Genomic DNA, 18,040 nt, shown 5'->3' with positions numbered 1-18,040 from the left:
AGAAAAATCCTACATGATCATGGTAATTATCTTTTTTTTTTGTCTTTTTCCTTTTTATCGGTACCAGGGATTGAACTCACGACTGCCTGCTTGCAAGTCAGGCACTTATGCCATTGAGCTAAATCCCCAGCCCCGGTAATTATCATTTTTATGGATTTGATCTGTTAAAATTTTATTAAAGATTTTTGCATCTGTGTTAAGGAGAAAACTGATGAGAAGTTCTACACCATTCTTATTTCTTTTTATATGTTACATGATAATTTTTTTTCTTGCTGCTTTCAAAACTTTATCTCTGAAATTTGGCCGTTAAACTATGGCGTGACTAGGTATGTTCTCTTTTTAACTGTTCTGCTTGAGCATTCTGCATTTGGAAGTTTATTTCTTCCACAAATTTGCCGTGTTTTTAGCCCCTATTTCACCAAACAGTTTTTATATATCTATTTCCCTTGCCTTCTGGAAGTCCAATTATACCAATGTCAAACTGCTTGACATGTCCCATAAGACTGAGTTTCTTATTTTAAATCTTTTTCTTTCCACTTTTCAGATTAGAAAACTCCTATTGACCTATCTTTGAATTCACTTATCCCTATTTCTTTCATTTTTAATCTGCTATTAAGCACTTCCAGTGAATTTTTCATTTCAATTATTTATTTTTTATCTCTACAACTTCCATTTTTTAAAAAGAGATTTTGTCTGCTGAGATTTTTCTCTTTGTATATTCATTGTGAGTATTTGAAGTCCTTGAATAAACTGTTAGTAACTGTTTTTTTTTTTTAAATTTAAGAGGAAAAAGAGAAAAAAACAAAACAAACCAAAGCGGCGTAAGGGTACACGCAATACAGAACTACAAAACAAAACAAAACAAAACAAAACAAAACAAAAAACCATAACAGTAAGAAATTACCTGCTAGTAGATTACACACTATTTTCTTGAAAATAGTTCCTCAAATCACAGTATCAAAGAACACAAGGTGGACATTCAAACAGGGAGACTGCAAACAGCTGTGTTCAATGTTCCAAAAACATTGATAAAGTCAGCTATTTAACACCCCCAAACACACTTGCTGTTATATCCGTTAGAGCTCTTTTTCTTTTTTTTTTTCCCTCTCTTTTTTACAACAAAATTTACACATCTTGGATTTTATTACTCCTTAGTGCTTATTACTTTCTTTGGGGGGGGGGGAAGAATACAGTCAAATATGGCAAAACAAAGCTGTCAGTCAATACCAAGGATAGACATAGCACATGGTGTAGAACAGAGTACAAGTTTATCAACAATGGTTATCAACGTTGTCCCTTGTTTCCTTAAAAAGAATTGTCTATCTTATTAGATATTATAAAGTTGGACAAAACAGTAGAGAACAAGACCAATAAAACTTAGGCATTGTAAACATTACAGGACTTCCAAAGAAGACAATAGTCAAACCAGAATGGGTATCTTAGTGAATCTTATTGTCTTCAAAGTAGTTGCCTATGTCTTCAAACTTGATACTATCATATAGAATGGAACAGAGTCTAATCAGTCAAAACAAGATCGTGGGAGTACTACAGGACTTCAAAACAAGTTAATAGGAAATCAAAAAGAGTTACTATTTATATATCCTAATTTTTTTGAATTTTTTCTTTAATTAAGACAAACATAAGAAATGACTAAATAATTTTTTTTGAAACAATAAGGGGGAGATTGAGATAAAACAGGACATAACAATATAACAATAGAGGTCACAGCATGACTGTTTCAATAGCCTAGTACTTCACCACCTTATAACCTGACTTAATAGTAGTTACCATAGTGTCTTTTTCCTTGAAATATTTGGGTAAAACTTCATATACTCTAGCTTCAAATATTTTCATATCAAGAAGCCCAGAATAAAGCCTTTCTAATTAATGAGTGAAAACTTTATAAGGCTTCAAGGCCACCTAATGGGGAATCATGATTACCACATATTTTTATATATTTGAATCATTACTTACATTAGGGAAACTATTCGGTATTCACACATGCGAGATTGATTTATTTCACTTATGAGTATGGTCTCAAGCTGCGCCCATTTATTGATAAATATCTCAATGTGATCCTTCTTTATAGCTGAATAATACTCCATTGTATAGAAATACCACAACTTTTTTATCCATTCCTCAGTTGATGGGCACTTGGGTTGTTTCCAAGATCTGGCGATTACAAATTGTGCTGCTATAAACATAGGTGCACATATATCACTGTGGTATGATGCTTTCAGTTCTTCTGGGAATATGCCGAGAAGTGGAATAGCTGGAATAAATGGGATTTCCAGTCCCAACTTTTTGAGAAATCTCCAGACAGATCTCCACAAAGGCTGTACCAGTCTACACTCCCACCAGCAGTGCAGGAGAGTTCCTTTTTCCCCACAGCCTCTCCAGCATTTGTTGTCGGTTTTCTTGATCCTGGCCATTCTTTCAGGAGTGAGATGGTATCTCAGTGTGGTTTTAACTTGCATTTCTCTAATGACCAATGATGATGAGCATTTTTTCATGTATTTATTTGCCATTTGCATTTCTTCATCTGAGAATTGCATATTCATCTCAGATGCCCATTTTTGGATTGGATCTTTGAATTTCGGAGGTCTGAGTTTCTTTAATTCTTTATATGTTTTAGACAAGAGGCCCTTGTCTGAGAGAGAGTTCACTAAAATCTTTTCCCAGTTTGTGGGTTTTCTTTTCACTATGCTGGAGATTTCTTTTGACATGCAGAAACTTTTTAATAAGAAGTGGTCCCAGTTATTGATTCTGGGAAGTATTTCCCGTGCGGTTTGAGTCCTGTTCATGAATTCTTTACCTACTCCTATGTCTCCAAGGTTTCTACCTATTTTGTCTTCCAATAGATTTAGTGTTTCTGTTTTAATATTCAGATCTTGGACCCATTTAGATTTTAATTTAGTACATGGTGATAGACATGGGTCTAGCTTTAGTTTTCGGCAAATGGAGAGCCAGTTTTTCCAGCACCATTTATTAAAGAGACTGTCGTTCTTCCAGTGAACCTGCTTGGCTCCTTCATCAAAAATAAGGTGGTTGAGTGTGTTCGTAGTTGTGGTTGTATCTTCTAATCTATTCCACTGATCTTCAGCTCTGTTTTGATTCCAATACCATGTTGATTTTACTACTGTTGCTTTGTAGTATAACTTCAAGTCAGGGATTGTGATGCCTCCTGCTTTGTCTTTGCTGCTTAGAATTGCCTTTGCGATTCTAGGTCTCTTCTGGTTCCAGATGAAATTTAGGAGTGATTTCTCTAGATCTATAAGGTATGTTGATGGTATTTCTATTGGGATTGCATTGAATCTGTATAACAGTTTTGGGAGAATGGCCATTTTCACAATGTTTGTTCTTCCTATCCATGAGCAAGGGATGTCTTTCCATTTTCTGAGATCATCTTCAATTTCCTTTTTCAGTGTATTATAATTTTCACTGTATAAGTCTTTCACTTCTTTCGTAAGAGTAATTCCTAAATATTTCATTTTTTTGCTTGCTAATGTGAATAGTCCAGTTTCTCTTATTTCCCTCTCTGTAATTTTGTTGTTCGTGTATAGGAATGCTATTGATTTCTGAGTATTGATTTTGTATCCAGCCACATTACTGAATTTATTTATTGTATCTAAGAGTATTTCAATGGAGTTTAGGGGGTCTTCTATGTAGAGTATCATGTCATCTGCAAACAATGATAATTTAACTTCTTCTTTTCCTATCTTTACCCCTTTTATTTCTCTTTCTTGCCTAATTGCTCTGGCTAGTACTTCCAGTACTATATTAAATAGGAGTGGTGATAAAGGACATCCTTGTCTTGTACCCGATTTTAAAGTAAAGGCTTTCAATTTTTGGCCATTTAGTATGATGCTGGCTGTTGGTTTGTCATAAATGGCCTTTATTATATTGAGGTAAAGACCATTTATTCCAATTTTCTGTAAAGTTCTTATCATGAATAAGTGTTGGACCTTATCGAAGGCTTTTTCTGCATCTATAGAGATGATCATGTGATTCTTATTTTTGGCTTTATTGATATGGTGGATTACATTTATTGATTTGCGTATGTTGAACCATCCTTGCATTCCTGGGATGAATCCCACCTGGTCATGGTGTATAATCTTCTTGATGATTTGCTGGATCCTATTTGCCAATATTTTATTGAGGATTTTTGCATCTGTGTTCATTAGGGAGATCGGTCTATAGTTCTCTTTTATAGTTGGGTCTTTCTCAGGTTTTGGTACTAGAGTAATATTTGCTTCCAGGAATGACTTAGGAAGGATTGCTTCCCTTTCAATTTCATTGAATAGTTTGAGGAGTGTCAGCATTAGGTCTTCTTTATATTTCTTGTAGAATTCTGCAGTGAATCCATCTGGGCCTGGGCTCTTCTTGGTGGGCAAGGACCCAATTACATTCTCAATTTCATTAGCAGAGATTGGGTTATTCAACAGTTTTATATCCTCTTGATCTAGCTTTGGTACTTCATATGCTTCTAAGAATCTGTCTATTTCTTCTGTGTTATCAAACTTTTGAGAGTAGAGGTTTTCGAAATAGGTGTTGATGATCCTCTGTATTTCTATTGGGTCTGTAGTGATTTCTCCTTTTTAATTTCTTATTGCATGAATTTGAGCTTTTTCTTTCCTTTTTTTAATAAGGTTGGCTAGGGGCTTATCGATTTTATTTATTCTTTCAAAGAACCAACTCTTTGATTCGTTGATTCTTTGGATTGTTTTCTTAGTCTCTATTGCATTGATTTCTGCTCTGATTTTTATAATTTCCTCTTTCTTTTGGCTTTGGGCTTGACTTGCTCTTCTTTTTCTAGCTGTTTGATGTGTAGCATCAAGTTATTTATTTGTATTCGTTCTGTTTTCCTGATGTGGGAACTCAGTGCAATAAATTTTCCTCTCAGAACGGCTTTCATTGCATCCCACAGATTCCGGTAAGTTGTATCTGCATTTTCATTTTCTTTTAGGTATTGTTTAATTTCTTCTTTAATTTCTTCTGTGACCCACTGATTACTCAAGAGTGTGTTATTTAGTTTCCATGTGTTTGCGGAATTTTTGCAGTATCCTTTGTCATTAATTTCTAATTTCAGAGCGCTATGATCCGATAATATGCAAGGGATGATTTCAACTCTTTTGCATTTGCTTAAATATGTTCTATGAGCTAATATATGGTCTATTTTAGAAAATGATCCATGTACTGCTGAGAAGAATGTGTATTCTGATGTTGTTGGGTGGAACATTCTGTATATGTCTATCAAACCCATTTGTTCACAGGTGTGATTCAGTTCTGTTATTTCTTTGCTCATTTTCTGTCTGGTTGATCTGTCCCTTGGTGTCAGTGGTGTACTAAGGTCTCCTGTTACAATTGTGTTACTGATAATTTGAGTTTTCATTTCTGTTAATAATTGTTTTATATAACTGGGTGCTCTGGAGTTTGGTGCGTATATATTTAAGATAGTTATCTCTTCCTCTTGGAGTTTTCCCCTTACGAGTATGTAGTGACCTTCTTTGTCCTTTATGGTCATTGTTGGTTTAAAGTTCACGTTGTCTGCAAACAGAATGGCTACTCCTGCCTTTTTTTGGATTCCTGCTGCATGAAGAATTGTTTTCCATCCTTTGACTTTCAGTCTGTGAGTATCTTTCTGGGTTAGATGGGTTTCCTGTAAACAGCATATGGTTGGATTTTGTTTCTTGATCCATTCTGCTAGTCTGTTTCTTTTGATTGGTGCATTGAGACCATTTACATTAATGGTTATTACTGTTAAATGCTGGTTAATTGTAGGAATGTTATCTCTCTGTTGTTGCATCTTTATCTTTCGGTTCTGTTTAATTATTTGCTTTGCTTAGTGGTTTTTTCCTTTGTGTATCTAAACTGTCTTTCAATATTTTTTGCAGGGTTGGTTTGGTGTTCATGAAGTTCTTCAGCTGTTCTTTGTCATGGAAGTATCGTATTGCACCATCTATTTTGAATGATAGTTTTGCAGGATATATCAGTCTTGGTTGGAAATCATTTTGCTTTAGGATCTGGAATACTTCACTCCATGCTCTTCTTGACTTTATCGTTTGTGCTGAGAAGTCTGCTGTGATTCTGATAGGTTTTCCTTTATAAGTGATTTGTCTTTTCTCTCTGACAGCTTTTAATAATCTATTCTTGTGTTGGATTTCTGGGATGGTGACTATTATATGTCTGGGTGTAGTTTTATTTTGGTTATGACTGTTTGGAGTTCTATATGCTTCACTGATCCTGATGTCAGTTTCTGATCTCATGCTTGGGAAATTTTCAGCTATTACTTCTCTAAATATCCTCCTGACATCCTTCATGTTGTCTCCCTCTCTTTCATTAATCCCTATCATTCTTATGTTATTCTTCTTTGCATCGTCTTGCAGTTGTTGAATTGTTGTTTCCTGGTTCCTTGTTATTTTCAAAAGATCTTTCCTTTCCTGTTCACTAGCTGCAATCCTGTCTTCAAGGTCTGAAATTCTATCTTCACTTTCATTAAGGCGGTTTTTACAACTTTCAGTGGAGTTTTTTATTTCCTGTATATCTCTGTGCATCTGCATTATGTATTCTGTTTGTTTCTTATATTGCTCGTCTAGGGATTCTATCTTTTTGTTTAGTTCCTCCAATTTTTTATCTGTGTTTTCTTTAGATATATTTAGAATCTCTTTCATTTCTTTTATCATTTCTTCTTTTATCTGGGAGATTATTTCGAGTTTGAATTTCTTTAAAGCTTCCTGGAGTTGCTTGTCAATTTCAGTGGCTATTGTGTCCGATATATGAGGTGGATGGGATATATTTTCTTCTATATACATCGCTCCTAGGGTTTCTTGAGATGGGCTGGAGGTTTGAGGTTGTAATTTGGTCTTTCGTTTTGTCATTTTCCTATATTTCTGTGTTTCAAGTGTTATTTGAAAGCTTCCTCAGGATCTGTTGAAAATCCCCTTCTATGTTTGGAGCTACTGGGACTCTGGCGCCACGCTACTCCAAGCTATTAGGCCTACAGAACCAGTGTCCCTCCTCTGCCTGCTCAGAACTCCGCAGTTCCAGACAAGCTGGGCCTCAGGGACACTGTGCGCCCACCTGCCCCTTGGAAGCTCCACAGTTCTTCAATCGCAGCCGGGTTAGGGTACTCACCACAGGCCGCAGTGCTTCAGGAACCTGTGGACCCTCCCTGGTTGCAGAGATATCCACAGTCCTCCAGACACACAGAGAGGCCAGTGAGGGCACCCCAGATCTGCCCAGCTCCTCCTCTGCAGACCTATGGCCAGGCGCGGCAGCTAAACAGGCTGGGCTAGGCTGGTAGTGTGGGCCAGCCCACCTATCGGGAGCTCAGCAGGTCTCCAAATGAAGCCGGGAATGGGGAGGCTGATGTGGAAGCCTCAAACCCACCTCTCTCCTTCACTGCACCTGGAAGCCTGAGGGAACTCCAGCAGTCTGGGCGCAGAAATCAGAGTTCTCCAGACACGCAGAGAGGCCAGTGAGGGCACCCCAGATCTGCCCAGCTCCTCCTCTGCAGACCTATGGCCAGGCACGGCAGCTAAACAGGCTGGGCTAGGCTGGTAGTGTGGGCCAGCCCACCTATCGGGAGCTCAGCAGGTCTCCAAATGAAGCCGGGAATGGGGAGGCTGATGTGGAAGCCTCAAACCCACCTCTCTCCTTCACTGCACCTGGAAGCCTGAGGGAACTCCAGCAGTCTGGGCGCAGAAATCCAGAGTCCTCCAGACACACAGAGAGGCCAGTGAGGGCACCCCAGATCTGCCCAGCTCCTCCTCTGCAGACCTATGGCCAGGCGCGGCAGCTAAACAGGCTGGGCTAGGCTGGTAGTGTGGGCCAGCCCACCTATCGGAAGCTCAGCAGGTCTCCAAATGAAGCCGGGAATGGGGAGGCTGATGTGGAAGCCTCAAACCCACCTCTCTCTTTCACTGCACCTGGAAGCCTGAGGGAACTCCAGCAGTCTGGGCGCAGAAATCCAGAGTCCTCCAGACACGCAGAGAGGCCAGTGAGGGCACCCCAGATCTGCCCAGCTCCTCCTCTGCAGACCTGCCAGGCGCGGCAGCTAAACAGCCTGGGCTAGGCTGGTAGTGTGGGCCAGCCCACCTATCGGGAGCTCAGCAGGTCTCCAAATGAAGCCGGGAATGGGGAGGCTGATGTGGAAGCCTCAAACCCACCTCTCTCCTTCACTGCACCTGGAAGCCTGAGGGAACTCCAGCAGTCTGGGCGCAGAAATCCAGAGTCCTCCAGACACGCAGAGAGGCCAGTGAGGGCACCCCAGATCTGCCCAGCTCCTCCTCTCGTTAGTAGCTGTTTTATGAGTCTGCTGTGTTGCAGTATTTGGGTCATCTAAAAGTTCATTTTTATTGAGTTATATCTTCATTATGACATGTTTTCCTATTCAAATGGCTAGTGATTTTTAATTTTACACTGGACATCTGGGGTAGAGAGTTATTCAGTTCTGTGACAGTCTTCTGAGGTATAATTTTTAGTAGGAAAATAACTTGCTTAAGCTCTTTGGATTGTCAATTTGCAGGGAGAAAGCAAAGTTTTTCCTTAGTTTCCAAAGGGATTTTTTTCCTGGTTATTTTTACGAGGGTCCCTCACATGGACTGTTTAACAGTCAGCCAAGGATTTGGACGGGGTTTATATACAGTTTGTGAGGTTCATCCCTTCCAAGTTTCTTTCCCTTTTAGAATTTCCTTCATAACTTTCCAGCTTCTCTGCCAGCATTGAACTATCTCTTTTGATACCTAGACCATATAGATTGAGGAATATCTTAAGGCCTTCATTTTGGCTACTGTATTTTTCAGCTCAAAAATTTTCATTGGGTCTTTTAAAAAATACACTATGATGAAATCCTCTGTCTTTTCCTGTTTTCTTGGTCATATTAAACCATTATTATTTAAAACATCTATTTATAACTTCAAAACCTAGATTACTTGTAGATTTGTTTCTGTTATATCTTTTCCTCTTATATCTGGTAATTTTTGTTGAATGCCAACTTTTCTTGTGTGTAAAATTGTAGAAGTTCTCAAGAAAGAGCTAACATAGCTTCTAGAAACAGGTGGAATATAAATCATCACTTTGGTTCAGGTAAAGCTAGATGTATTTCTGAGGGCTGTGCTAGTTTGATTTGTCTATATCTGTAGTTCTGATCTTAAGGTACAGCTTTTCAAAAATCCCAGTTGAAAGCCTGGAGTATTACTAGGGCTTCTACAGTTTGGCATATTCTGAACTCCAACGTTGGTCTCCTTGCAAACCAAAACTATCAGAGAATCTCTGCTGAACTTGCTGGCCTCTCAGAAGCTGTTTCAAATTGAGTATGTTAGCATCTCATCTAGAATATAGGTAGCTTCACAGTTTGTAATTACATAAAGATTTCTAGAATTTTTTGTATGTGATTCCCTGTCATCTAGAATATTAGCCCCTTGAGTCCTTGACACTTGGAAAGCCCCAAGCTTCAACTGTTTCCAAGCCAAATGAGATTGTGGAAAATCCAGGCCTCTGATCAAAATGGGAGGGGGAACTGAGGTGAATGAGGGGCTCATCTTGACTTAATCGTTTTCTTGTCCCTGGGAGAAAATACCTGATACCACAATTTAAGGAGAGGTTTATTTTGGTTCATGTTTTCAGTCCATGGTCCATGGCAGAGGGCCATGGCAGAGAGAAGTTGCTCATGTCATGGCTGTCAGAAAGCAGAGAATTAAATGAGGAGCCAAGGACAGGAATGTATTCTTGCAAGGCATGGGGGGTGGCATATGTTGTAATCCTGGCACTCTGGGAAGCTGAGGCAAAAGGATCGCAAGTTAATCTCAGCCTGGGCAACTTCCTGACTTAGACCCTGTCTCAAAAAGCAAAACAAAAAACAAAACACTAAAAAAAAAAAACCACGTATCATTCCAGGTCATAGCCCCAGTGGCCCACCTCTTTTGACCAGGCCTGGGCCCACTTCTAACAGCACATTTAGCTATGAGCTCATCGACAGATCAATCTGCTGATGAATCTAGCACACTCGTGACCCAATCACCTTCTAAAAGCCCCACTTCTGAACACACGAGACTTTGGAGAAACATCCTAGATTTAAACTATAGCAGGTCTCAATGCCCTGCTCCTGGGCATCATGACTCATTATGTATTTTCCTTTTCTTTTTTGTACTGGCAATAGAACTCAGAACCTCACTCTTGCCAGGCAGGCACTGTGCCGCTGAGCTATATCCCCTGAACTCATCATGTATTTTCTAACTTGGTTGACTTATGATGACTTAAACTAGTTCTTAATAACTTTCTAGCTTTAACAGTTATTTTTAGTGGTATGGTTAGACTAATATTGTATACTGCATTACAGCCAACATGAAAAGGTCTTTCTGCTAACTGGTTTTATAGGAACTTCTCACTGAGTTTTATTGAGAATACCTGGTGTGAATACAGTGGCCAAAAATTATTTTCAGTTATCTTTTTGTGGCATTTATGAAAGAAATGAATCAAAAGTAGTAACTTCCCAAAGGGTAGCCAAACATAAAATAAGCCTTCACAGCTGTCATAACTAGTATTGATTGGTTTGCACATCTGCAGTGCCAGCATGAAAGTTAATATGGTGACAAAACTAAGAATCAGTTCTACTACCATCTAGGCTATTCAGTTCCAAAAGTTCTCAAAAGAACAACAGGAGAATCTTTTATTATTCATTACCCTTAATAGAACCAAGGTAAATTTCTTTAACCTCGATATGGTAGTTCTTGTTATTCATACTTATCTGTACTTTTGATCTGTTTGAGGCAGTTAAAAAGATTTATATTGAAAGCTTTGAATTTATGAATTGGCAAACATTGTACATGAGAACCAATAAACTACTTACTTAGTCCTTGAAAAATACATGAGCAAACAAGTCTTCTATTTACTAATCAACTTTTAAGGTAAAAGCATAATTATATAAGGCAGGATTTAATAACCAACAGCTAACAACCTGGAATTCCAAATGGCTTTATCCTTTATCATTTGCTTAAATGATATTGCAGCTCTCTTAATGTTTTATAAAGAGAGAGAAGGGATGGAATTCTTTGCTCTTTTGAGTAATCAATACCCAAAAAGAGCACACATACATGGGAATGCATACCAATATACATAATAATCCTTTTCATACAATCTCTTAATAAGTAACCTAAATAAAAGGAAACTCTCAGTTAATGACAGTTCCTTCTAATGATAGTTCCTTCAGCATCAAAATTACTCAGAACTCATGCTAATACGTGACATTAATCTTGGTAATACACAATGTTAAATTATCTATTGGCCCTTTAATAAAGGAGAACTTTCCCAACTGAGAAGTACCCCTATGGCATGTACATTTTAATATTATTGATGGACCCCCCTGCCAACACCAGAAAGAGAGAGTGAGAGAGAAGGTGCATGCACAAGTGCAAGCGAGGGCATGCAAAGAAAAATAAAAGAATGTTCAAAAAGAGTATGTTTCTGTTTGTTTTTTGGGGAGACTCACCCCATGTGGTTAAGGTCTTAAGCTCTTCATTATCCATCTGAACAGTGCTGGCTTGTGTTGGCTTCTGAAGGTCTGTTTTGAAAGAGGCAGAGACATAGAGTGTCTCTACAGAAGACTGGTTATAGAAAGCAGACTCTGACTTTGATGTCCTTAAATTGGGGCTGATAAATTCTTCTTTACTCGATGACCAACATGCTGGTAAAGTTGTCAACATTTCAACACTTTTTATGGTTTCTTGCTTTCCCTGAGGTGTCTGCAAGGGGTTTTCTACTACTGTGTTTAAAATAGTATTCTCTGATTCCTTGTCCAAACTCACATTTGTCTGCAGAGAGGGACTTTTTTCTGTGGAGGTAGGCATAGCATCTGTAAAGTAACAAATAAGAGCTACAATAAAAAATGAAAATACTGTTTCAAATCCATTGCAATTTTAATAAATAGGATTTTAATGCCATAACAGAATTCTTTCCTATTTAGTTCTTCTGCTTTCTTACTATGCTTCTGTATTCTATTTAAAGTACATTCAAGCTATAACTGATGCCTTAGTCATTTGGTGGATGCCTTCTTCCTTTCTCTTCACTAAATACAAGGCAAGAAAAGCTTCAAATAACTTGTATTTAAATATTTCTCCCTTTACCCACTTATCTGTCTCTGAAACCACCATATTTTTAGTACCTTCAAACTTTCATCTTAAATGAGATAAACTAGGGAAAATATGCCACATCATACTGGTCTATCCTTATAGGACCTGTAGCTACAAAAATTTCCTTCTCCTGTGAAATTTAAAAAAAGATTACCTTCCCCCAGTATCTATGAAAGGCACATTAAAGAAACTCAATACTTTAGCAGCAAATTTTAATAAATACTTTATCTACATGGAAAAAAAAAAACCAATGTTTCTGAGATAATTTGACAATGACTAAAACATAAATTCCATTAAGTTTGGGGTCTATTCATTCTAGTCAGTACCACCAAAGAACCTAGAATAGAGCCTGGAACATGACAGACACACAACTTTATTACAAATAGAAGACACTTAAGGAACTGTATGGAACTGAAATTTAATGTAGATCCAATTTAGGAGTGTTGAGTATCTAATAAACCCATGAATTATGGGCCTAGTCTGAATTTTAGATGCAAATTATTGTCAATACGCAGGGCTAGGGCTTGCTCTAAGAGTTTCATCTGAACCTAGATATAGAGAAAGAAAACTTTGAGTGTCTTTTTGGGGTTAAGAAAACTATTTTAAAAATATTGAGTCAGTGAAATTAAAAGCGTAACTAGGTGAAAGAGGATAGAAAGATGACGATATAATTTGAAACTCCCAAAAGGGAAGAGGATGCAGAGATCATGCAATTCACTGTCATAATATATATTACACCCATAATGCATATTTACATGCTCTCATCACTTTTAGGCTCTGGGTTATTAAAGCAAAAACAAATTTTCTTTGACACTAAAATTCTTTCCATTTTCATACACAGATAGAGGCTAGAAAAAAGCTGCTGGTATATACTGAGAATTAAACAATTTAAGAAATTCATGTTGGTATCTCCACTAGAAATTCCATTATTTTTTCAATGTCCCTGATAAAACTCAGTTCGTATCACTTTTGCTCTAAATCTTGGTTGGCCTTTTCTCTCCTTGCTCTAATGTATTATCATCCATCACACCATGTTCTGCCGAGCCCTGTGAGTAATGAAAATGCTTCATTCCTGAACAGTCTTTCCCCTGACAGTCCCTCGAGGACATCTTGTATAAGTTGTCTTTGGATCCCAATACCTAGCAGTGCCAGTCCTACCTGAGTTACTCAATGCTTGTTGGGTGAAAGTATAACTGAGGCATAAGAATTCAAAAAAATTCATGCATGTGTTTTTCTAAATTGAATATAGCTTAATGACTTAATAATGATTAAAAGAAACTGAAAAATGGTAAATGAAAATAACTTCTTCTAAAATATTCCTAATTTACATATGGCCCAGTTATATTTAGTCAGTAAAGGTTCATAAATGCTAATGCCGTCCTAGCAGAAAACTAGATTTATGGTATTCCAGGGTATATGTGTCTAACACCATATTTACATAAAAGCATTCATTACCTAAGAGCAAAATTTCATTTAATATGTTTTCCACTGGCTTTCATTTTTTATGTAAGAAAAACAAAAAAATGTTCTGTAATAAAATCATGTAAAATTTGGCAATATATAACTACGACAATGTAGAATGACTGACTTCCTGGTGCAAATATTCATAAGAATACTCAATATTTGGCACAAATATACAAAATTTAAAATTAAATACTAACCTTAAGATTCAATGAAACCATCCAAATCAAAGTCATCCTATCACCCTCTCTTCCAATGGCTCAAAAAGACTAGCCTGCAATCTTTTGATTGCTTAACGTTTTTGTTAAAACTTATAAATTTTATTGTTTTTTTAAGTTTTGAGAAAAGGTTTTGGTTGCTATGTTGCCCAGTCTGAACTCAAACTCCTAGGTTTAAGTAACCCTCTCACATCAGCCTCCAGGATGGCTGGGACTATAGGCGGGCACCTCTGTGCTCGGCAAAACTCGGAACTTTTAAAATAAATACTATGATCTAAAACAAGTCTGATAAATTAAATATACATGCACAGTATTTTATTTTAAAAAGAAAAATGTTTACTTCAACAGAAAGCTGAAAGAGTCTTAAGATTCTAGAAAGCAAAGTGGGCTAGGCTTCTTGGCCATCAATCTTGTTACTTTCCTGCTCATTCTATGCAACATACCAACTTAATCCTCTTAAATCACTGCTTTAGCTATCTTTAGTTTATATTCAAAAGTCCTTTAAAAACTCTCTCTGTATCAGTGATAAAGTCCAGTTCCTTGGGACAAGCACGCTCCTCCTCACTCTCACCCTTCGTGTGCATCAGCTCCCTGCGCACTCGCTCACTAATGCAGATCTGATCTCTGAAAGGTTCTTGCCCTAGAATAAATTACTGTACAGTTATGGCAGTGGTCTAACATGGTGGAAGGCAAAGCGGACATGCCTACACTTTCTACTTCTTCCTCAGCCTTAACTGCAACTCCCCTTCCTGTCTGCCTGCAAAGAAAATTCCAATCAGCTCCTCGTGCCTCATCAATGCTTGCCCTAAGCGCCACTCTGGTCAGAGGTTATATATCTATCCCATACCCCATTTTCTGGCCAGAGAAAGCCAGGCTGCAAGTGGTCGTGTACTTCTCTCCACGTCTTTAGAATAAAGGCTATTTTTACTTCATATTCTCTCCTTTATTGGGCTGAAAACTCTTTCAGTCTCCATCACATTGATTTTTCCCCCTGCATGTGGACACCAGAACACTATCCCTTTTCCCCACCTATCTAAACCCCATTGGTATCACCAGGCCCATCTCAAGCACTACATCTAGGAGCTGTTTCAGCAGCCCACACTCCATTCTCATTTTGTCCTTCTTTGAAATAACAGTACCTACTGCAAGACAGATCCATTTATCCTCTCCCCTAAACCCACAGAAATGTCAAAAGAAGGAATTAAAAGGCATAAACCTACAAGGGGAAATAAAATAGAAGAGCACAGAAGACAGTAAAAGATAAGATAGGCTAACAAGATATTAGAAAAGGAAATACTGAGGAAGTAGAAGCAGCAAAATCCCTAAACACCCAGAGAAGGGGAAGCCAATGTGAAAGAAGCCAATCCTTAAGTGTCAGGGATTAGAGGAGCAGTTCATTGGCAGTCACTCTGTCGTTTTATTTGGGGAGATCTTCCCTTGCATGAAAGATAGTTGTATCTTGCAGTCAGGAAGCCTAGTAGTCAACATGTGAGGAAGAATGTGCGTGAATAGTGAGCAGCCAATGCACGAGTTGCGCGGCTCCTCAGCCACTGTCTTTTAGCTTCATATCCACACCCTTCTATGCCATGTTCTGTGACACTGGGACTGGGACACCACAAACTACATTTGTACTTTGTCCCCTCATTTTGTCAGATTGTGCCAACAAAGGGTGCTGAACAGAGAACGGAAGGAAGGAGCCGGGTCTTTGTCTACCTTCAAGGCTAACAGCTTTGCCCTCTGACTGACGCTCCTTCCCTCCTCCACCAGTAGTGTTCTATTCATTTTGCATTTTTCTAACATTTTTAGAAGCAGCTTTACACACCTCCTTAGTAACATCAATTCCAGCCTTCTCTAAACATCTAAATTTTAACAATTCTGACCTCTTCTTTTTGGCTCTCTAGGCTCGAGAGCTGGTAGTTTATTCCTGCAGCTGCTTCCTCCATAGTATGTTGGTGTTCTCTGTTTGCTTTTTGAGTTTTCAATACCTAATTAACAGTCTGTATATTAAATTCTATTTCATGTCAATTTCAGAGTAATTTTTATTGGGACAATTTTCCTGTAGCTACCAATGAGAATCTCTAGACAATATATAAGTATCAACCAGTACCTCCAAGGTTAGGAGAGTGATCAAAAGTAGGCAGAAACCAGAGGGCTCAAGACTGGAAAGAAAGAAGAGTACCAAGTGAGTTGCCTGCTTTTTCCAGCTAATCACAGGGTTCCAGTCAGCTCTATGCTGGGAGGCTAATACTGGCTACACCTAGTCCTACTGAATTGGAGAATGAGAGGACAGCGTTTGGAGACACCACAGCCCTGGAGAGAGGGGCCGATCCCGGTAAGGAACTGCAGAGAAGACCACTTATTACCATCATGGCCACACTGCGATAACAGTGAGACAACAAAGAGAACAAAGAGAATCTCAGAAGTAACCAGAGAAGGGATCCACAGTACACTTAGATGGGCATGGTGGCACAAGCCTGAAATCTTAGTCCTCTAGGAGGATTATAAATTCAGACCCAGCCCGGGCAACTTAATGACTTAGATCTTGTCTCAAAAATAAAAAATAAAATCCTGGAATGTAGCTCAGTGCAAAGGCTCCATTACCAGGGGTAGGGGTGGGGTGACACTTTACATACAAGGGAGTGTGGTGAAAGATGGCTGACTTCTCATCAGAAATAACAGAGGCTAGAAAACAGTAGAAAAGCATCTTTTAAAGAAATACAATAGTGAAACCAAAAGAAAACTGTCAACATAAAATTCTATAACTAGTAAAAATATCCTTCAAAATTGAAGGCAAAATAAAAACATTATAAAATAAACAAAAACTAAGAGAATGAACTGCCAGCCTTTATAACAAGAACTGTTCTTGAAAGTTAAAGAGAAATTATACCAGATGGAAAGTCAAATCTTTGAAACAGAGTGAAGAATGCCAGAAATGGGAAAATATGTAGGTAAATGTAAAAGACTGCTTTCTCTTCATTTCTTTAAAACATATGTGATTGTTTAAAAATAATAAAACTCTATGTGGAAAGTCAACAAAAAATAAATATAATTCATATGCCAACTATGGTATAAGTGATAGGGAAGTAAACAGGTCTATATGGATGTAACATTTTAATATTTTATATAAAGTAGTGATAACTCTAAATAGCTATGAATACTTAAGGATATGTGACTTAATGTCTAGAGAAACCACTAAAATTAACCCAAAGATGTATAACTAAAAAGGTTTATAGGTAAAATGAAAACCTAAAAAATACTGAATTAGCACAAAAAAAGGCAGGCAGGTAGGAACAGAGGAATAAAACACAGACAGGACAAACATAAAGTAATAGTAAAATATATATAAACGAATTATTTGAGTAATTATGATAAATGCAAATGAAAGTCATACTCTTTGAGACTGGACAAAGAGATTCAATTATATGTTGTATAAACAAATATACTTTTAAAGAAAAATCACAAATCAATCTTGAAAATAAAGGTTTTTAAAAAATATGCAATAGAGAATTCTTGGACTTCCGGGAGAACATGGCGGACAAATAACAGCAGCCACGGAGGCTCTCTGAGATTACCAGTTTAGAATCCAGGAGCGGTGCCGTGTGAGAGTCCTATGTGAGGGGAGATGTACCCTGCCGACCCAGGAACGAACTAAGATGAGAGAAACCAACTGGAAATGCAATCCTGATGCTGTAACAGGAACAGATAAAATCTCAGTGCAGAAGCTGGATCCCGTGCCATTGGAAGCCGCGATTTGAATTTCCTGCTGCCGATACTGCATCCCGATCCACACGGCAGGGAGAGAGACGCGTGAAAGCTCTGAGAGCTGGAATCAGCGAACCAAATGGCGTTGAGAGTGGGACTGGCAGGGAGCCCTGCATTGACCTGTGGTGAGTGAGAGAAATGGGGACCCTTTCACAGACTGGGAGGCTCCAACAGAGGACATTCTGGGAACGAGGAGACTAGCCGGAACAGGGCCCTGCAGTGACTTTAGTTGCATATTCCCCTCTCAAGCAGGAGTGAGGGGGAGCGCTTGGCCTGGTGACGCCGCGGACTAAGATCCAGTAGGCTAGCCCAAATCAGGTCCCTGCACCTGGCGGTGCACCCTAGCAGTGAAGCATTCAGGTTGACCTGGAGGGACAGGCCCAGCAGAGGCTGCCCAGGTCTGTGTCTCCCTAGTACACTGCAGTGGGTGGGAACACCTAGCCGGCAGATTCAAACAAACTGTAACAGACA

General features: G+C 38.5%; 1 protein-coding gene across 5 annotated transcripts in view; it reads right to left on the bottom strand.

Moving 5' to 3' along the window:
* The window catches only part of Enthd1 (ENTH domain containing 1), a 122,675-nt gene that overhangs the window by 10,746 nt on the left and 93,889 nt on the right, over positions 1 to 18,040 (bottom strand). For 2 of the 5 annotated variants that reach the window (XM_063243693.1, XM_063243694.1), the window contains exon 6: positions 11,489 to 11,872. The exons of 1 other annotated variant lie outside the window; for it this stretch is intronic. In XM_063243693.1, the coding sequence (XP_063099763.1) occupies positions 11,489 to 11,872 (384 nt within the window). The remainder of the gene's footprint in view (positions 1 to 11,488; positions 11,873 to 18,040) is intronic. 2 more of the 5 variants (XM_003470374.4, XM_063243695.1) reach the window with 2 other exon arrangements.

The sequence above is a fragment of the Cavia porcellus genome, unplaced genomic scaffold (genome assembly GCF_034190915.1).
Source record: "Cavia porcellus strain 051 isolate PalLab524CR breed Dunkin Hartley unplaced genomic scaffold, mCavPor4.1 scaffold_40, whole genome shotgun sequence".
Taxonomy (NCBI): Eukaryota; Metazoa; Chordata; class Mammalia; order Rodentia; family Caviidae; genus Cavia; species Cavia porcellus.
The sequence above is the reverse complement of the archived record's forward strand: the minus strand, read 5'-3'. Positions and strand labels throughout refer to the sequence as shown.